Source organism: Maylandia zebra, linkage group LG14, assembly GCF_041146795.1.
Source record: "Maylandia zebra isolate NMK-2024a linkage group LG14, Mzebra_GT3a, whole genome shotgun sequence".
In the NCBI taxonomy this organism is placed as follows: domain Eukaryota; kingdom Metazoa; phylum Chordata; class Actinopteri; order Cichliformes; family Cichlidae; genus Maylandia; species Maylandia zebra.
The window spans coordinates 9,022,559-9,044,066 of NC_135180.1; the positions used below are offsets into that span (position 1 = coordinate 9,022,559).

The window sequence follows — 21,508 nt, forward strand, 5'->3', positions numbered from 1 at the left end:
GGAGCAGGATTTATTTTTTTTAAATCCAGTAACAGGAAACGGCTCATCCTCCCCAAACAATCGTCACGGGGCAAAGGTCAGCCAATCAGATGAACGGAAGTTTACCGTTGCGGTAATCCGGTTCAGAGACGACAAGTGCGGCCGACAGGAGCTGAACTCAGTCACAATTTTCAGCTCCGTGAGCCCTAAAAGCTGCAGTTATTACCGGCTAACCACCGAGCTGAGCGTCTGTGTACACTGCCATGGTGGACTGATGTGTGTAACGACGAGACGCGTTTGCACAGGAGGAGATTTTTTTTCTTTTTTTAAGCTAGTTTGTACCTCCAGTTGGTGATGGTGTACACAGGGCTGGATGAGTAGCCTGACGAGCAACGAGTAGCCTGACGCCTCTTCACCGCAGGCCGGGACAAGCGTTTCAGCTGAGTCCGGAGGACCAAGACAACCAAATGCTTCCAAGTTTTTGACAATAAACGAGGTACTTGGATACAGTCGGTCTGCTCCAAACTGCCTCACCAGTTCCTGCTGAAAGTGAGACCCAACCAGCTTTCACGGTGGAAACGAGAAGAAGAGCAAAGGTAAATGAAAGCTAAAAAAAATCCCCCATCACAGCCTCTATGAGCAGTGTGCTTTGGAATTTTTAAAACTCCACCTTTTATGGCAAGTATCACACATGTGATATTAAAATCAACGAGTTTCTTAACATGCACTGTATTGCAATGCTCTCATAATGTGTGGCTAGGAAAGCATACCTTTTTCTGCCAGTGATTTGGAGGTAGGTGCTATCTGGGCCATGTGTCCACAGTCTCTGGGTATAATGATGGTCCTTGGATGCATAAAGATCAGCCTGTTCTGTGTTTGCTGATGTTAAATGCATAATGCATGTGTATAATTCTCTGCTTGTGTCCACACCTTCAGATGAATGCTGTGCGGGGGGGCACAGTCACCTGGCGTCCCCAGCCGTGGCAGGACGGAGACGGGGGCGGAGGGGAGCCTCTGTCAGACAGCGACTCAGAGGAGGAGGACTTCCCCGATGACAGCACCACCCCGCTGGGGGACTACATAACTCATGGTGGGACATTAGAAAATGACAAGGCTGGGGTTTCTCTATTCCTGCACAACATTGGGCTGATCTTACCTTCTGTTGCCACTCTCTCATTCCTCCCACCTCTTTCTTCTCTGTCTTTCAGGACTGAAGCAACTCCTGGATGCTCAGCAGCTGTGTGATGTTACCCTCCTTGTTGAAGGAAAGAAGTTCATGTGTCACAGGTATGATTGCCATATGTTACAGGGTATGGAGATGCAAGGGTCTAATTCCCTGACAATAAGTAATTATTGACAATATTGGGAATAAATAAGCATGTTGATGCATGTTTTCCTGTGTTGGAGCCCTGACTTTGGTGAACAGGACCCTATCTCAGATGATAAAACCTATATAATATCCTTCATATCTTAAGTCTGAAGTACAGTTTGCCTCCACAGCATGACTTCTCTTTTCCACCTTTGACGTACTGAGTGTGTGGGCTCATTCATAAAACAGTAGAACAGCAATGTGCATCTCGGCCACTGTATTCAAGGTGATGATGCAACATGGTGGTTTCCACAAACCAGTGCCTGCCCCTGTGTATTTACAGTTTTTGTAGTAATTACACACTATCAATATGTAATTATGAGAGCAATATCAGAGGAACGTTGTCTTCACTGTGTAGTGTACCACTGCACATGGTTGAAATGACAATAAAGCTACTTGACTATTCCTTTTTCCCTTTTTTTTTTCTTTAGTAAACTCAAAAACATGACTTGAAGAGCTTTGAACACTGAAAGACTGCAAAATTGATTTTCTAGCACTGACAAATAAATGTCCCTTTTATTTATACGCTCTGGTCCTTAGGTTTTTAGACAGTGTTATAGTTTTTGTCATTTTACCTCTGTATGCCACCACAGTGGATTTTAAATCAAACCATCAGTAAATAATTTACTTGGAGTGCAGACATTTAGCTTTAGTTGGAAAATTAAGGAGCAGTACAAGGTGAGACCTGTTCTCTGTCATTTTGTAACAATTTTCAGTAGTTTTCAGAGGTTCAGAGGAATTGAGATGAGATGCCTGACATTTAGAATCCATGGATGTCACCAAATGTTGTGTTTCCTCCAGTGAGGTGTTTGTTTTTGGGTCTCTCTGCATTCAGTTTTGTATTTAGTAACTAAATAGCTGCTCTGTTGAGTTAGGATCAAGTGACTGACTTGGACATTGAACAATCTCACATTTTTCTTGCCTTAAGAAACTCTTGGGTTGTCTTTTTGCTTTGGGTCATTATCTATTTGTAGTTCGAAGCTTTGTCCATTCATGCTTGCAGAATTTGTCTGAATCTGAGAAGGGAGTGTAGCTCTGTGCTCATCGTGATAGCTTTCTTGATTTGGATTGACACAGCTTTGAAACTTTGTATTAAAGTGAACAGCTACAGCTCTTTTATCGCCTTAAAATGCTGTGGAATAGCAAGAGAACCAGCCTCTGAAAAAGAGAGCTATGAGCAGGTCTAGATTATTGTGATTTTTATATAATGATGCAAGTGACTTTGAAAGAGTGTGCATTGGTGCTCATCTACTGATGAGCTGAGAAGAGCCTTTTACTAAGGCAGCTCATCTGGCACACTAGAAAAAGAGACAAAAGTCACATCTGCATTATGTTTGAAATTCCAGTGTGATTCACAGCAGTGTCATTTCCCAATGTTTTTGTGCTTTCCAAAGCTATCACAACCACCATTGCCTCAAGGGCAGAAGAAGATAAAAAGCCACATGTTATAATGTGTAGTTCTGCATGAACATTTCCCGTCAGTCAACTGCATGCATTTGTTAGCACTGATACCCGTGGTTTAGAGTGATATGTAAGAGAAGACAGGGCAGCTTGTCCTTCGGGAAAATGGTCTGCTTGGAAGAATAGTTATTGCAGTAGGGTTGAAGTGCAGAAACTCGCCATTAAAAGACGTGCAATGGAAACTTCAGTGTTACAAAAACTGTAAAGGCACAGGTTTAGGAGTGGAGTATAGGAACTTACCAGATGAGTCATCCTTTGCTATATTCTGAATAAGAGCACCAGTGTGTGTGATGAAAAGAAAGAAAACAGTTCAAGCCTGAAATTTTTAAAGCTCTGTAATGCTTTTGGGAGGTATTTGTCCTGTTAGATCGGGGATGTCAAACTCATTTTACACCATGGGCCACATACAACTGACTTTAAGCTTGAGTGGGCTGGACCAGAAACTCCCCTTTCAGTCAGTGGACAGAAGTGTAAATACAGTTTAATCCCTGAGATATCGCAACGTAAAAAAAATAACAGTAATTTCAAACGTATGTCTCTGTTTTTCTACATGTTTCTATAGGCACTATGACTGTTTGTGCTAATATAAGATTACATAAAATTACAGACTGTCTTGTAATTATGCAACATGAAAGTTTCAGTTTTGTTAAGGAATTTATTTATTTTTTGTGTGCATCTATGGATCCATTGTATAAAACCTAAATTTGTACAGTAACAGGAAGTTTTCTTAATTGTTTATTTGCTACATTTTGTTGTGGTTCACTTTAATGTCTCACCCATCTACTTCTTCTTTTCTTTTGACTCTCCCTCGACTTCTCTTTGCCATCAGAGTCCTTTTAGCAGCCGTGAGTCCGTACTTTCGGGCCATGTTCACCAGCCCGCTGGTGGAGTCTCGCCTCACAGAGATCCGGCTTGAGGAAGTGACGCCATCTGTCATGGAAACCATCATCCAGTTTGTGTACACTGGGGAGGCTGGGCTCTCCCTGGATACAGCTGAGGATCTGTTTGTGGCTGCCAACCGGCTTCAGGTCATGCCCCTCCAGGACCTGTGCTCCAGGTAAAGTTAATATCCTCAGTAATTAGATGTTACAGTTCAAGTGGCTACGTTTTTACTTTGACTTTAGATTGTAATTAAAATAAAACCTATTCTGTTTTCTAGATGAAGATGGCAATTAAATCATCTTGTGTCATTCCCTTTTTCTCTTCTTCTGTTTTTCTTTGACATTTTTCTGCTTTTTTTTTCTCACTTTAAATGCTTCAGGTTTCTTTTTGAGCACCTCTCAGTGGACAACTGCCTGGGGATGTACTCTCTGGCTCGCTCTCACCATGACCAGCTCCTGCTGCGTGCCTCCCTGCGACTGGTAGCCCAGCACTTTCCCCGGGTGGCCCGCCAGAAAGACTTCCTCCTGCTCGACCACGGCACCTTAGGCAGTCTTCTGAGCTCCGACCGTCTGGGCGTGGACTCGGAGGCAGAGGTATATGATGCGGCACGCCGCTGGGCAGAGCACCAGCCTTTGGATCGCTACGCTCACATGCCGGCGCTGCTTCACCACCTGCGCCCCGGGCTGTTGTCCCAGGAAGAGAGCCGAAGACTGAGTCAAGAACTGGGGCCAGCAGCAGCAGGAGAAGGCCTCGGCGGGCCTCTCAGACCACGAGAGGGAATGTTTGAGAAAAAGATTGTCTGTGTGGACCTGACGCCTCGGGAAGATGAGTATTTAGCTGCAAGAGACTACACGGTGGACTGCTTTGATCCTCGGACAGGGAAGTGGGAGAAGCTAGCACCACTCGGCTCACTTGTCAGTCCTGGCTGCACAGCTGTGGGCGACAGGCTTTTTGTAGCTGGTGGGATCCTGCGGACCGGCTCTGTGTCTGCAGCCGTGCATGAATACGATGCTGTGTTGGACCGCTGGATAGAGCAGCCTTCGATGGTCCAGCCCCGGGCCATGCTAGGCCTCCTTGGATGTGGAGAGTCACTCTATGCTTTGGGTGGCAGCAACCGCTCAGCTCTCCTGGACTCCAGTGAGACTCTGGACCTGACCACACTTCAGTGGAGTCCTGGGCCTCGGCTACCGCTCCCCCTGCGCGCCTTTGCCTGTGCAGCACTACGTGGAAGACTTTACCTCCTGGGTGGAACCACACTTGAACAGAACCGAGCTGTGGTCCACTCAGGCGTGCTTATTTATCACACCCTGACAGACTGCTGGACACGTGTGGCACTAGATTCAGGTGCCACCTGCCTCGCTGGAGGAGTAGCAGTGCGAGGTGGAGTGTGCGCCATTGGGGGATACATGAGGGATACCACCAAGTTCCTGGATGGTAACTACACCAACCTGGAGACTTTGGACGCTACAGGCCGTGTGCTGTTTTTCAGAGAAGGCAGAGGGTCAGGGGTGGAGAGGGAGGTGACTGGGGGAGGGGTGCTGGTCAGCGCAGAGCAGCGAGGGGGAGCGGGTGGCGGAAGTGACCGAGCTCCAAGCCCTGTCGTTTTTCCGGGGTTGCCTCGGCGGATTGCAGCAGGGGGTGTGGCCAGGTGGAAAAGACGGATTTATGTGTTGGGAGGGGAAAATGGCTCGCGCTTTTACGACAGCGTGTACTGTTGGAAACCCGGCTGGCGCAGCTGGGTTCAGAGACGGGAAAAACTTCCGGGAGATACCGGAGGCGTGAGCCAGTTTGGGTGCACCACTCTAAAATTCCCTAAAAAACACATCCTGTCCAGACTCAGACTAGCCAAAGAAAACTGCAAGAAGCCCTCTGACTAGCTGAGCAGGAAGCAGTGAGACTGAAGTGAGGGTCATAGACACAGATTTACTCCAAGGAGAATCAGCTCCTCCATGGCTTCTTGAAATGTTGAATTTTAAAATGAAGTCACGTGGAAAATAGCATTTTATACTATCTGAGTTCAGCCACCAAGCAGGCCTAGAATAGACCGGATCATCTGAAAGTGTCACAGATACATCAGTAGTCAAACAGGCAGTAGGTAGAGGCAGAAACTGGGGAAAAGTCAGGCAACGTGCACCTGAATGTAACTGAATCCACTGTTTGTCCTCTATAACCCAGAAAAGGGCCTTCACTTGATTGAAGTGTGATGTTATTTTAAGCTTTTTTTTGCTGTTGTAATAACTCTAAATTTGTGGATTTTCTTTGGACGCATTTAGTTTAGACACAAGGATACTGGCACATTCCTGTTCACTTTATTTCCCTAAATCTTTTTTATTGCTCTCCTGATCTCAGCCTGCAAAAGCCCTTTGATACTGCAATTTACAGCACACAAAACCTGACTGGATGGGAAATGTATTGTAGAAAGTTTTAGAATAACTGTATTTATAGAGCATCTTTGAAAAAAATCAAGAAATAATGGGTGTTGAAAGAAAGAAAGAGAAGAAATGAGCCCATAAATCATTGAGGTGATTGTAAAATAGATAATGGACTTTCTATAGCCTTTGTAGTGTTGCATTCCTGAAGACAGGAATACAGAAAGTAATGTAATGTAAGAAGAGCATGGATATGAGTTTCTAAGTTTTCTGTGAGTTGAAAGGATTTTTGATGGTGCAAGAAACAAGAGTGAAGAACAGACTGGACCTGGTAAACAATGCTTGATGTCAAAGATGACACGCACACATCTGGGAGTCATTTCAATAAATTGTGTGTGGAGGATTTCAGAGCAGCCATTGTCTCAGCCATGTCTGACACTTTTCTAATTAAGATGCAAAATGAAGGTTTTTGTTGTTTTCACAGATTCATTTTGACCCCAGGTTACAAAACTACATTAAACAGCTTTTCTAATGGCTCCAGCCCTCCTCCCCCCCCCCCTTTTTTTTTTTTTTAGATCAACAATATCAAGAAATTTGTGGTTGATAAAACTTTGAATAACAAGCTGATATGTTTCTTTTTTCATCTGACATAAATCATTTGGCACTGATATCTGAAAGCCATGGTACTTGCCGAGATGCCAATATTAGTCAACAAGGCCATTACAGCAATGAAAGGCCAATTCACCTTGTTTTTTTTTATGAGTTCTGATAACTTATTATATGATAACTTATTTACTGTAGATATCTTAATTCTAATCATTTACGGCTATTTAAGTTCATTGTTTTTAATTTATTACATATTCCCTATCGTGGCCCTGCTGTATTATCTTAACAACCTCCACATGTGAGCATGATTGGGATAAATATTCTAGACAAAGAGTGTGTAACCTAACAGAAGTGAATTTCCTGGTAATTCTGACTAATACGTTTTTAAAAAAAAGTTTTATATTTGTCTGAAACCCCAATGTTATCCTTTACACTAAGCTTTGAGCAACCCTTCAAGTCACTCCCTGTATGAACCGACTCTTTTAGCTCCGCCCACTTTACGCCAGCTTTCTTCTGAGTGGCTGCCCAGAATAGGAATAGGAAAACAAAAACAAGACGTGATAGCTATGGCAGCAAGTCCCGGATGAGCTTCGGGGAACCGAACGATCCAAGATCACGCGAAATCGTCAACAATCAAATCCAGCTAACTTACTTAGCGAGGTACGAAGAACGGGCCCCAGGTCACATTGTAACCAGTACATGTATTCCAGAAAGTAATGAAGAGAACAATATGTCCCCTTTAAAAGTGTTTTGGTTAGAAAACACTCGAGTGGGAGAACCTGAAAAAATGAAAGACTGTATTAACACATTCAGTGAGTTCTTTTAATCAGCTGAAGGAAACTAACTTTGTAGTTAATGTGATATCTAAACCCCTCTTAGAATTTGACCTTCAGTATCCTTGTGTCTAGACTCTGTTACATATCTTCCCTCCATCTTGAAGCCAGTTCAGTCTCTGCTTGATTCAGCAGACACGTGAAGCTTCAGCCGTAGGACTTTGAATGTACTTGGCATGGAGGTTATGGACTATCTAAACACACATTGAGTAGCATTGCACCTTATTTATTTATTTTTTTAAAGTATTTTAAGTCTTTTGTTGTTTCTAAACATTTGTGTTGAGACTGCACTTCCTGGATGTCCTGTAGGTCTGCTCAGAAATGATCTGCTGTGACTCTAAAACGCACTAATAATTATTCAGATGCCACAGAGATTAGGTCACGGTCAGGTTTTGTTTTGTTTCATTCTAAATCCGCTTTTCTCCACTTTCCACTGATAAATAATTTCAGAATCCAAAGTCAAACCGTCCTCTTATCGTTCCAGTTGAAAATGTTGCGCTAATAGTTTCTCCTTCAAGGTTGGAAAAGTGGAATTTCTCCAATTTTCCCAGCTCGCTTCACAGGCAGCAAGTTATTTCTAGTGGCCATAGTGACTTCCTAGGCTGTGCATCCCCATTAAATACTGTGGTCTTTATTTTATGTAGTGCATACTAAATGATACTTTGCTTACTCTAATTTATTCTTGCTTTATATTTGTTAAATACATGGACGTGAGCTGAGTTTCAGGATTCCCTTTTCCTCTTCACTGCTGATAATCAGTCCAGTTTGGATAAGAATTATTCCAAGTGCTTTGTTGGTACAGGGGATTCCATATGTTTTTGGGAAATGACAAAATTTTAATATATTTGCCACCTTCTTTGCCGTAAGTTTGTACAACACCACAGTGGATCATTTTCTGTCACTTATCAAATTCAGGGTTGCGGTTGGGCTGGAGCCAATCCTAGCTGTCATAGGTGAAGAGGTGCAGTACACCCTGGATGCAAATTCAGTCTGTTGCAGGGCTGACACATAGACAGACAACCTTTCACATCTACAGGCTATTTAAAAAAAAAAAAAAGGACACCAGTTAACCTTTGAACTGTGGGAGGAAGACAGAGTATCCGGAGGGAACCCACACAGATACTGGAAGAACATGCACACACAGAAAGGCCACAGATTGGATTTGAACCCAGGACCTTTTTGCCGTGAGGCTAATCACTGCACCACTTACCACTCTTGAAGTGCAGACTTTCAGCTTTAATTCAAGGTGTATATTGTGTCTGAGTGTAATGATAGTTTTTTTTTTTAATACTTGGATAAAATCCTTTGCAGTCAATGACTTCTTAAAGTCTAGAACTCATGGAGAACCAATGCTGTATTTCCTCCTTTGAGATGCTCTGCCTTTCAAGAACATCCCATTTCTTTGCCTTTAGGATGTCTTGAGTTGCCTTTGCAGTTTGCTTTGGCTCATTATCCGTTTGCACGGTCCCATCAGTTCTTCTGTATTTGTCTGGGCAGAGAGTACAGCTCTATACACGTCATAGGTCATCCTGCTGCTTCTGTTAGCAGTCACATGAGCTATAATGATGAGTCGCCCAGTTTCACTGCCAAGCCATACATGCCAATACCATAACGCTGCCTCCATGTTTTTCATATAATGTGGTGAGCTGTTAATCTCGGAAGTTCATCCTGGTTAACCAGGCTCTTTTAGATGATGTCCAGTCTGACTTTGTAGTTGTTGAGCATAACCAGTGGTTCACAACTTGTTGAAAACCTTCTGTATTTCCATTCATGGAGAGGTCTCTTCATACACAAAACTCCTCATGAGTGGCCTTGACTTGATTAGATGTTGTGAAGTTGTTTTGCTTAATCATGGAAATAATTCAACATGAACTTAAGTTGTCTTCTGGGTTCTTTCAGGCCTTTTGGTGTTGCTGGTTCAGATTGTTGAATTTGTTCACTCCTAACTTTTTTTTTTTCCTTTTAATTAGTCATGGAACCACATCAACTGCCATAACCCTGCTTTTTAAGTCAGTTGTCCAGTTACTTTTGAGCCTCTGGAAATGGGGAACTGCGTATAAAAGCAGCTGTAATTCCTAAACATTTAATGCAATACTTTTATTAAACCCCTTGAGTTGTAGCTGGAAATCTGCACTTTAATCACGTTGATGGTTTAAAATCCACTCTAGTACTGTGCTGAAGCAAAACTACAAAAAAAAAATGCCATTCCACAAAAACTTATGCACCCGATGTTTCACTTTTGCTTCTTCCTGCCTTTCACTGAGCCACTGCCATTAGCTGAAATATGACCGCCAGTAGATTGGCAGCTTTCTCTTCTCCCTCAGGTGAGGTCAGTCCAACCTGGTGTTGAAGTTTCACGGAAGAGCTGGTAATGCGAGTCTCTCATGATGAGACCGTAATGGTCTCTGCTCACGGTTTGCCATTTTAGACATTTGATATGGAAGAATTCATACCAGTGTGTGTCTGACCAGTGAGGGTTTCTTTGTTTGTTTTGTGTTTCCAGAAAACTCCACACTACACTGCCTGTTAATTATTTCCCCTGACTTGCTCTGAGCTGTCACCCCGGAAATGTCAGACGAACTGATTTCCTCTCCCTCGGTGTGCTTACAGCTTGTGTGACATGTGAAAAGTGACTGTACGCATGCATGTTTTCTATGCTGAGGCGTAAATGTGTTCTACACAAGCTTTTCGCACACATCCAGGGCTCACATGCCGTGCGCCCATTCAAAGAAGCTGCCCTAATTTGTATTACTTAATGACATTTGTGAACTGGAAGGCAAATGGATGCTTCAATGGAAGCAGTGCTATCAAATGAATAAAGGACTTTTTTGCTTTTGTGTTTTGTGACTGACTTTTTTGACATGCCAGAACCTTTTATGTTGACTTGGTCACAATGATTTGCAATAATCATATTTTTATCATTGTTTAGTGAACCGTTGACCAAAATAAGGAAAAGTACCCATCTTTACTGGTAACATTACAGGTTGTTGTGGGAATAAAAGATGCAGGACATGCATAAAGTGGGTAATTGTGCATGTAAAATATTAATTCAATCCAGTGGAGCTACTTAACTCAAGGCATGTTTTTCATGGTTTAGTGTTAATAATTACTCTAATAAATAAACTGCTGAATCTGCCCATTGTCAAAAGTGACCAGAGCTCTCACTTAGACCAGTCGCCCCAACTTTGCTGCCTAACTGCTGCTCATCTTTGTAGTCAAGTTGATGCAGAAATGTAGGTGTATTTTTTTTTTTTGTAGATGACAAGACTTTAAAAAAAGCTTTACTTGAAGAAAAGTTGCAGGTAAACCCAAAGCAGGTTTCCTCTAAGGAATCATATCAAGTCAAGTTTTAGAGTGTTTTTAGGTACAAGTGGAGCAATGGCAGACAAGGTGACCATCAGCAATCCAGCAGACATCTCCATCATTGTTGGATATTTCATTGTGGTGATAAGTGTTGGCGTCTGGGTAAGTGTGCCTTAGAGAATTCCTGATTATTCTGATCATCTTTGATGTTTACGCACTTTTCCATGTTCCAGTCCATGTTTCGGACCAATCGTGGGACAGTTGGGGGATATTTCTTGGCCGGTCGTACCATGACCTGGTGGCCGGTGAGTTCAGTAGATACACAATAAATGTACACTTTAAACTGTTATTGGCTTAATATCTTCACTGTATTCATCAGCCAGTAATAGGCGCTGCACAGAAATACCAAAGTTTGAAGTAATTTTAAAACAATTGTGCTATACTTTGCGGTTTATCCAAAGGCGGTGTATAAATAGCCAATACATAAAAACGATACTATCGTTATTGGATTTTTAAATATTGAATCTGCATAGAATCTTTTTGCAGTATCTTAAAACATGATCAGTATATCAAATAATAATCCCCCATAAATGTGAGTGATTGTGAATGAGCACACACTCCTGCATTGAAAAATGCTAAATTTCTGAATATGAGGCTTCAACCGAACATCATCAGTTCTGAAATTGAAAATGCGCCACAAACTATTTGCATTTTGACCTGAAAACATTTGTATGTCTGAATGTGTCCATTTTTCTTTTCCTGTTGCATTCTCTCTCATTCAGTTGTATTTTTTGGCCTGAAGGTTGTGCAAAAAGGTGAGATTAATGAAGTGGCTCTCTTTCTCTGGCTAGAGCACCATGGAAACTTCTGCTCATCACAAACTGATCTGGAGCAGGTTATGTTCTGAGTTTCTAAGCTCCATGTTTTCACTGATTATTTTATTCAAAGTAAGCTCTAAGTGTTATACAGATACTCTGTTGAAGGAATAGGTTTTATACAGAACTGTGCAAAAGTCTTGAGCCACGTTTCTGGATATTTTTCTTCCAAGTCACCAGTTTTTAACATTACCCCCCCCAGTACAGTCCTTCTACTAAAATATGAATCTATGAAGCATAAAAAAGACGCTTTACTCAAGAGAGGAACCACTTTTGTATATTTAGGCATTTTGTTACTAGCAGCCTGTCATAAAGCACACCGTTTGTTTGCATTTCTTTAACCTTCTTTGTATTTTGCACAACTCTGTTGCTTCCCATATGGAAAAGATATATATAAATCTTATAAAGTTTGTATCTGTCTTGTGTGAAACTTGTATGAAAAGCATATAAGAGTGAAAACAGATATAAGAGCCCTTGAAAAATTATATAATGAAACTTGTATGTTTTGGATACTTACTAAAACAATGTATGAAAGTAATGAGAAAGTGGCCACTTTCATGAGTAAATCATGTAAGCCTTATATGATTTACTTAATCACATATAAGTTTTTACTATTTCTTTTCCATATGGGTTGTGAAGCTCGCACACAAGAATTTCACTCACATGTGCTGTACCAATGTACCTGCACATGTGATGTGACAATAAAAGTGATTTGATTTGATTTGATTTGACCTATCAGAGACGTACAGTATATCTCTGAACAGTGAGTGTCTACACTCATCTGCAAGGCATGATGGAGGCACTGTCGTGGTTTGGAGCTGGCTTTCTGTGAGTGGTTTTAGGGAATTATTAACACGAATAATATCGTCAGAGTTTAAACCAACATCCAAAACCATTTGGAAAATAACTGATTGACAACAGCTTTGTTTTTCAGAATGACAATGATCACAAACACACTGCCAGTATAGTAAAAGCATACCTGGATAGAAACTCTGTTTTTAGCTTATATATTGTTTCTATGTTTGCATGTTTTTCCATTTTCTTAGCAAATATATAAAGAAATAAAGGGTATCTCAAAACTTTAGCACAGTACTGTATATATAACTGCTGAGTCACATCCTAGTAACAACACCAAATGAAGCACAGTTATTACGTTACAGTACTGAGGAACCTGTAATGTTTAAACATATGAAGTTTAAAGTTTAACACCTCTAATGATCTCATAGAAATAAACAGCAGTGAAGAGAATATTTATTGGTTTTGCTGTTTCACTTGTAACAATCACAAATTCACATTGAAATAGTTTCTCTTGTCTTACTTGCAGTGTCAGTGTTGCGTTTTACTGTTACGTTTTCTGCGTGCTTCATAGATCTCTTTCGCCTTTTCCTGTGATAGTGCCTCTGACTGGAGTAACCAGTCCATTTTGTGCGGAGGAAGAGTCGAGTAATGCATCAAGTGTATGTACAGATCCCGAAGCAGAAGTCCCGGGCATCAAAATTCATTTGATTGCATTAATTAGTATATGTTTTTTATGTAGTGCCAGATCTCAAATTTTCTCTCTCTCCCTCTCAACACCTTTGTGGCAAAAATGACCAAATATTCAATAATTTTCGTGATTTTAAGCCTTTGAAATGCCAGTTTAATTAATTTAATGATCAGTTATTTATTAAAAGCTCCTGTAATTTTGCTGGATCGGCATCTCGTGTGGTTTTTGCAGGTTGGTGCGTCTCTGTTTGCCAGCAACATCGGCAGTGGTCACTTTGTTGGTTTGGCAGGCACCGGGGCGGCTGGCGGCATCGCCGTTGGAGGGTTTGAGTGGAGTGTAACAGTCACCTTATTTGCCTACATTAGACACACTGTAAATGACAACAAGTGACTGGAAGAAGGTCTAAATATGTCGCGTGTTTTTGTGTGTTGTTCGTTTTTATGTGCCAGGCTCTGTTTATCGTGCTGCTGCTCGGCTGGCTGTTTGTACCTGTCTACCTCACAGCCGGGGTAAGAAGTTCAGCCTGTGCTGTATTTCAGGCATCATAAAGTGTAGCCATTCACTGGTGTGATGAGATGTTGTGCTGTGGCAGGTGATCACGATGCCTCAGTACCTGAAGAAGAGGTTTGGTGGGACCAGAATCAGCCTCTACCTGTCAGTTATCTCACTGTTACTGTACATTTTGACTAAGATCTCAGTAAGTGATCCCATTAGTGCACACGTGTTTTAAAAAACTGTCCCTATTGTGTGTATTTCTCTCTTCATTCAATCTCTGTCTCTCTCCAGGTGGATATGTTTTCAGGAGCAGTGTTTATCCAGCAGGCGTTAGGATGGAATATCTACGTGGCTGTCATCGCCCTTCTGTTAATAACAGCTTTGTACACTGTTACAGGTATGGTAGGATCTATACCAGGGGTGGGGGAACTCCAGGCCTCAAGGGCCGCTGTCCTGCAGGTTTTAGATGCGTCCTTGATCCAACACAGCTGATTTAAATGGCTAAATTACCTCCTCAACAAGTCTTGAAGTTCTCCAGAGGCCTGGTAATGAACTAATCATTTGATTCAGGTGTGTTGACCCAGGGTGATATCCAAAAAGTGCAGGACACCTGCCTTGAGGCCTGGAGTTCCCCACCCCTGATCTATACAGTACATGAAATAAGTATTTGATCCCCTACAACCCAGCCAGAATTATGGCTTCTAGAGATTTGGCTGTCCATCACCATATGGACAGCCTAGACCAAAGACAGACAAGACCAAAGAGTTGTAAAAGGATGTCAGGGATAGATCACGAGAAAGGAGGTGGATCAACACTGTAACGGGGAAAATTCTAATTTTTTCTTACATTTAGATTTAGGTGCTTAGGATTTCACTGTAGAGGTTTGTATAGCCTTTTGTTTTGGTCTGGTCATGCTGGAAGATGTTGCAGGCAGCAGAATGTTTTCCATGGCATCTCCAGACTCTGTCACATGTGCTCAATGTGAACCTGCTTTCATCTTTGAAGAGCACAGGGCGCCAGTGGTGAAGTTGCCAATCTTGGTGTTCTCTGGCAAATGCCAAACGACTTGCACGATGTTGGGTTCTAAGCACAACCCCCACCTGTGGTCGTTGGACCCTGATGCTACCCTCATGGAGTCATTTCTGACCGTTTGAGCAAATGCACATTTCTGGCCTGCTGGAGGTGATTTTGCAGAGGTCTGGGAATGCTCCTCCTGTTCCTCCTTGACAAAGGTGGAGATAGCGGTCCTGCTCCTGGTTTGTTGCCCTCCTCCATGTCTCCTGATGTACTGGCCTGTCTCCTGGTAGCACTTCCATGCTCTGGACACTACGCTGACAGACACAGCAAACCTTCTTGCCACAGCTCGCATTGATGTGCCATCCTGGATGACCTGTACTACCTGAGCCACTTGTGTGGGTTGTAGACTCCATCTCATGCTACCACTAGAGATAAATCACCGCCAGCATTCAAAAGTGACCAAAACATCAGCCAGAAAGCATAGGTACTGTGAAGTGGTCTGTGGTCACCACCTTTATTGGGGATGTCTTGCTAATTGCCTATAATTTCCAACTGTTGTCTGTACTTTTGCATAACAGCATGTGGAACTGATTGTCAATCAGTGTTGCTTCCTAAGTGGACATTTTGATTTCACAGAAGTGTAACTGACTTGGAGTTACATAGTGTTGTTTAAATGTTCCCTTTATTTTATTTTATTTTTTAAGCAGTGTAGCTTGACCACAGCTGACCTTGTTGTAGACTTTTTTAATAGAAAATTCCACAACAACACAAAACTCTATGGTAGGAGCTTGTTAATAATCTGAAGGCAGCTGGGACCACAGTCACTAAAAATACCATCAGTAACACTACTCTTTGGCATCAACTCAACCCACCATATTTGTAGGAAGAGAAATGCTGAGTATGACCCAAAGAAAACCATCCTCACAGTCAAGCATAGAGGGGGAAACATCAATGCTTGGGGACTGTTTTTCTGCTAAGGGTACAAGATGACTTCAGTCCATTGAAAGGTAGTGACTTTGCATATCTCCAGACCTCAATCCTGTAGAAAATCCGCATCACTGCAGCCACAGCACCAATCTGTCTGTCGATCTCCGGCTCCCTTCTCCCATCACTCGTGAACAAGACCCCGAGATACTCAAACTCCTCCACTTGGGGCAGGGTCTCGTCCCTGACCCAGAGTGGGCACCTCACCCTTTTCCGGCTGAGGACCATTTCCTCAGATTTGGAGGTGCCAATTCTCATTCCCACCACTTCACACTCGGCTGCGCACCGTTCCAAGGCAAGCTGTAGGCCATCACCTGATGAAGCCAACAGGACCACATCATCTGCGAAAAGCAGAGATGAGATCCTGAGACCACCAAAGTGAAAGCCCTCCGCCACTTGGCTACACCTAGAAATTCTGTCCATAAAAATTATGAACAGAATCAGTGACAAAGGGGAGCCCTGGCGGAGCCCATCACCCACCGGGAACGAGTCCGACTTATTGCCGGCAATGCGAACCAAGCTCTTGCAACGGTCGTATAAGGACTGAATGGCCCGTAGCAATGGGCCTCCCGGAGCACCCCCCACAGGACCCCCCGAGGGACACGGTCGAATGCCTTCTCCAAGTCCACACAACACATGTAGACTGGTTGGGCAAACTCCCATGCGCCCTCGAGTATCCTTGAGAGGATAAAGAGCTAGTCCAGTGTTCCGCGACCAGGACGAAAACCGCGAATCACTACCTTATCTTGGTGGAGGGGTTTGTGTGTTCCAGGGTTCCCAGGGGCTATGTTGTCTGGGGGCTTTTGCCCCCTGGTAGGGTCTCCCATGGCAAATTGGTCCTGGGTGAGGGACCAGACAATGAGCGATTCAGAAGACCCATATGAAAAGACTATCGAGGGAGCAGGGTTACCGGGGCCCCACCCTGGAGCCAGGCCCAGGGAGGGTGCCCGAGGGCGAGTGTCTGGTGGCCGGGCCTTAGTCCATGGGGTCCAGCCGGGCACAGCCCGAAAAAGGGATGTGGGCCCATCTTCCTGCAGGTCCACCACCCGCAGGAGGCACTGTAGGGGTTGGGTGCAATGTGAGTCGGACGGCGGCCAGGAGCGGAGGCCCTGGCGGACCGATCCCCGGCTACCAAGACAAGACAAATATTTTTTTCACTCAAAAACATGCGAATCAATTTTTAACATTTATTTAATTTTTTAAATCTATTTTGAGTTGATATTCTGTCTCTCTCCATTAAAATGAAACTACCATAAAAATTAGAGACCATTCATTTCTTTACAAGTTAGCAAACTTCCAAATTTAGCAGGGGATGAAATAGTTATTTATTTAAGGTCTACTCCACTAACTTTACACATGTGAAACCATATAACTATTACGTTGCTATAGTGATATCACCAGGGAGACCTTGGATGTGGGAACTTGTAGTTTGTAGGATAAGCTCTGGCTTACAGAGTTTAAAAGATGAGTGCAACCACAGCGCAGAGAGAGTTTAATGAAAGGTCTTTTGCAGAATGCAATGATACTAAAATTCGCCCCATTAGACTAAAAAAATAATATCAGGGTCCTATATTCTGATTTCTTGACAACTTTACGTTGACAAAATATTGCAGAGATTTTTTCCATATCAGTGTAGTTCAGTGTGTGTGTGTGTGTGTGTGTGTGTGTGTGTGTGTGTGTGTGTGTGTGTGCGTGTGCGTGTGTGTCTTACCAGGTGGGCTGGCTGCGCTGATGTACACCGACACAGTTCAGACTTTTGTCATCATTGCTGGGGCCTTTGTCCTTACCGGCTTCTGTGAGTCCAATCTTTGCAGCACGACACAACACGCGGGTCACACCTGGGTCCCCAGCAGTTTCACAACAACAGGAAAGACGTCTGCAATCATTGACTTCATTACAGTAGAGGTGTACAGTTTGCTGACAGTGCAGACATGCAACCCCACCACACCTTTTGCTGACTCTACAACCATTCTTTACTAAAACGTCTTGAAATCACAGTCTAGTACTGGTGTAGAATATTAACTAATCCTCTGAGCAGTTAGTGCTGCTTCAGCAGCTGACTCATGTCTTCAGTTAGGATATCAGTTTGACACAACAAGAGAGTTCTGGACTATTGAACAGTAAAAACACAACACGCTTACACACACAAGCAAGAGTCCTGTTTGAGATTTTGGGAAATTGAGTGTGTTTTAAGCATCATCAGCCTTAGAGGGAGGGGTCCTAGCACAAATTATCCTCATGCTTTCTCCTTCTCACTTCTAGCATTTGCTAAAGTCGGGGGCTACAGCGCTCTGCTTAATAAATACAGCTCCGCCACGCCGCTTAATTTCACCTCCCTGGAACCCCACCGCTACAACATCTCCCCCCACTGCTACACCCCCAGAGCGGACGCCTTCAACCTGCTGAGAGACCCAGCTGCAGGGGACCTGCCCTGGCCCGGGGTGCTGATTGGGATTCCAATAGGGGGCATCTGGTACTGGTGTACAGATCAGGTGACTTTTATATCAGTGGAAGCACTTTGGTTTGGGGAGCCAGGGAGTTCAGCCAGTTTCTAACAGCTTCAACTACCATAAAAGGTGAAATACAGCAACATATGTTGTCAGAGTTACAACTTTAAATGGCACGCTTTACCAGTATTAGTAATTTAGTTCTTAAAAATCAATAGTTAAAGACAAACTTTGTAGCCTTTCTCTCAACTTCTCTGTTTATGCAGTCAGCGGACACTACCGCTGACTCAGAGAGGCTTACTGCAGCTCACAGAAGAACCTACTTTGGGCAGCTCTTTTATTCACAGTCTTATTCCCTTCCTGGCATTACCCCAAAGGGATTCATGTCTCCACCCAGAATCTTTCGCTTGTTAGTCGAATGTGTAAATCGCTACACTGTGGAGCCAGCTGCAGCGCACATACACTGCTGTAACTGTCTTTACGATACACTGAAGTCAAGCTGATAACCTGGTACAAGGGCGCCTGTCCTCAAGGAGGAGGAGGAGGAGGAACCAATGGAGTGCAACAATACAGAAAAATAGTCTAGCTGGTGAAGGATGAAAGAAAAACACATTAGCAAACCAGTATTTCATTTGCCCCCCAGTAAAGCATCCTCACATGCTGTGTTACACTAATAAGGCCCATAAGATGCAGAATTACTGCATTAACAGTTGCTACTTTAAAGCAAATGTCTGAACCTTTAGGCACATATCGTTAGTCTGTGTCTTTCTCCAGGTGATTGTACAGCGGTGCCTCGCAGCTCGCAGCATCACAGACGTGAAGGCCGGCTGCATCATGTGCGGCTACCTCAAACTGCTGCCCATGTTCCTCATGGTGTTCCCCGGCATGATCAGCAGGATTCTCTACCCAGGTCTGTGGGCTACACTAGTAGTGGCAGGTGCACACTGCATCCTTATGAACCTGCCTGGCTCTTTTGAGACCGAATCGTCAAAAGTGACTCATCTCAAATCCAAGACCATAATTCCATTAAGCTTTTTGAACTCTCGCTTGTAAGCTTGACTTGCTGTAGGCAGGTGATGTGTCTGAACGTTGTGTGTGTGTGTTTTTATAGATGAGGTTGGCTGTGTGGTCCCTGAACTCTGCAAGAACATTTGTGGGACTGAGGTGGGCTGCTCCAATATAGCTTATCCTAAACTGGTGATATCAATAATGCCGGATGGTAAGGACACAATTATTGGCTACATTTAAAAAAAAAAAAAAGATGGTTATTTTTGCCTTACATGACCCCTGCTCTGCTTCCTGTCACGCTTTTGTCCAGGTTTGCGCGGTCTGATGCTGGCTGTGATGCTGGCTGCTCTCATGTCCTCTTTGGCCTCCATCTTTAACAGCAGCAGCACTTTGTTCACCATGGACATCTGGACCCGTATCAGACCACAGGCCACTGAGCGTGAGCTCATCGTCGTAGGCAGGTACAGTGCAGCATGCTTTCTGTAACACTCAATGTTACAGAAAACCAGCATAACCAAAGAGAGGTCCTTTTCTTGGACTCTGCTTGAGTAACCCTGCATTAGCCACAGTTAACATAATCGTATTTATCTTATACTGGACGGCCCTTGTGTTCATCACCCTAACCCTAGCTCCGTGTAGGCTAACTTGCTACTGATTGGCAGCCCCTCGTAAATTGAAGGTTTGGAGCCAGAGCAGCGTCCCTGAGAGGATCGTTTTAAGAATATCTGCTCTTACTTTGCTCGTCAAAATGAACTAGGAGTAGAGAAATAACCAAAAAGAACTTGTTGCACACACACTGACCTTATTATTTGAAACTATGGCCATGTTTATTATTATTAACCTTTATTTTACCAGGAAAAGTCCCATTGAGATTAAAAACCTCTTTTTCAAGGGAGTCCTGGCCAAGAGGTGACAACATGTTTAATATGAACATCTAACACTGTAATAATGCGCATGTCAGAAACTTTTGTTAAATAACAAGCAGTAGAGTTTTAAAGAATTACACTTTGCTGAAGACATCATACGAGAAGTTCTTCATTTCCTTTCCTAGGAAAGTAATATAAACAGCAGAGGTTTATAAAACTGAACTGATATGGACTGATTTACCAAACTCTCATATTTTCTCTGGTCTTTAGAGTCTGGGTTCTGTGTATTGTAGCTGTCAGTATCTGCTGGATCCCGGTGGTGCAGGCGGCACAGAGCGGTCAGCTGTTTGATTACATCCAGTCCGTCTCCAGCTATCTGGCTCCCCCTATCGCCGCCGTCTTCCTCCTGGCTGTGTTTGTTAAGAGGGTCAATGAAACGGTGAGACATCGTCTGCCAACATTACAGCGATGAAACACCAGGTGTAGTCACAGTTATATGACATAACACTCATCTTCCTCCACTTGCAGGGTGCCTTCTGGGGCCTGATTTGTGGTCTGCTGATGGGTTTGTGTCGGATGTTGCTTGAGTTCTGGTTTGGTACCGGCAGCTGTATTTTCCCCTCCAGCTGCCCTTACCTGGTGTGTGGGATCCATTACCTCCACTTTGCCATTATCCTCTTCTTCTGTACCTCAGCGCTTGTGTTGCTGGTCAGTTGCTGCAGCGAGCCAATAGATGACCAGCATGTAAGTGATTTACACAGCACTGATTCACTGAGGGCCAAAATAAGGCCTTATTTATCAAATGCTTATGACAAAAACATGCCTTCCAGCTTCATCGTCTGGTGTTCAGCCTTCGTCATTCCAAAGAGGAGAGAAAAGATCTGGACTGGGAGCAAGAGGAAAAAGGGAGGAGGGCCAGGAGAGAGGCCAGCAGGAGGATGAGGGAGAATAAAAGCGATGCAGGTAAGAAACAAAGTGAAATCGCAGTGATGGAGAAAAGCAGAAGAAACACTCACTAAAGCAGCTTACAAACTATTTCTCCCTTTCAGTGGCTGAAGAGGAAGAGCAGTCTGGGATCTGCCAACTTATCAAACGGTTCTTTGGCCAGGGTGGCAGTTCCTCCCCGACCAATGACGAAGAAGAACCTGAGGAACCGGTGCAGATGCCCGACATCAGTGAGGACCCAGTGTGGAAGAACGCAGTGGACGTCAACGCTCTCATCATGATGGCTGTAGCAGTTTTCATGTGGGGATACTATGCATGACAGAGTCCTTATGTTGCTTAATGAAGGTGGATTTTTAAATGTCTAGAAATAAATACAAGTGTTGCCATCTGTTGGCAAACTCTGGTCACTGCACTTAAGCTATTTTCTTTATTTTGAAGTAGTTCAAAGTAGGTGCACGTGCAAATATACAACCATGCTGCATTCTGACACAGCATGGTCCTTCTCTACTTTTGTCCAGTTTTAAAAAGCATATGTAATGCACAGTCTGAAAAATGCTTTATCAGGTTAAAATGCCATTACTGT

The 21,508-nt window shown here is 43.4% G+C and overlaps 2 protein-coding genes across 5 annotated transcripts; both read left to right on the forward strand.

Annotated features, from left to right (window-relative positions):
- Positions 1-47: 47 nt before the first annotated feature.
- On the forward strand, positions 48-10,334 carry si:dkey-260j18.2 (kelch repeat and BTB domain-containing protein 8). The gene is made up of 5 exons (XM_004562777.6): positions 48-575; positions 916-1,069; positions 1,188-1,266; positions 3,639-3,866; positions 4,071-10,334. Exons 2-5 carry the CDS (start codon positions 916-918, stop codon positions 5,566-5,568), a joined length of 1,959 nt encoding a protein of 652 aa, XP_004562834.1. The 5' UTR covers positions 48-575; the 3' UTR covers positions 5,569-10,334.
- A 301-nt stretch (positions 10,335-10,635) lies between these two features.
- Positions 10,636-21,337, forward strand: slc5a2 (solute carrier family 5 member 2). Of its 4 annotated transcripts, XM_004562775.3 has the most exons (15): positions 10,636-10,964; positions 11,036-11,107; positions 13,395-13,499; positions 13,613-13,672; positions 13,756-13,860; positions 13,950-14,055; positions 17,374-17,454; positions 17,922-18,151; positions 18,881-19,016; positions 19,218-19,325; positions 19,425-19,575; positions 20,251-20,419; positions 20,509-20,724; positions 20,811-20,943; positions 21,030-21,337. In XM_004562775.3, the coding sequence occupies exons 1-15, from the start codon at positions 10,878-10,880 to the stop codon at positions 21,242-21,244; spliced, it is 1,974 nt and encodes a 657-aa protein (XP_004562832.1). In that variant the 5' UTR covers positions 10,636-10,877; the 3' UTR covers positions 21,245-21,337. The 4 variants fall into 4 exon arrangements, with proteins under 4 accessions (XP_004562832.1, XP_012777769.1, XP_076748290.1 ...); XM_012922315.2 differs by lacking the exon at positions 13,395-13,499; XM_076892175.1 differs by lacking the exon at positions 10,636-10,964 and having other exon boundaries at positions 11,044-11,107; positions 11,585-13,499.
- Positions 21,338-21,508: the final 171 nt, after the last annotated feature.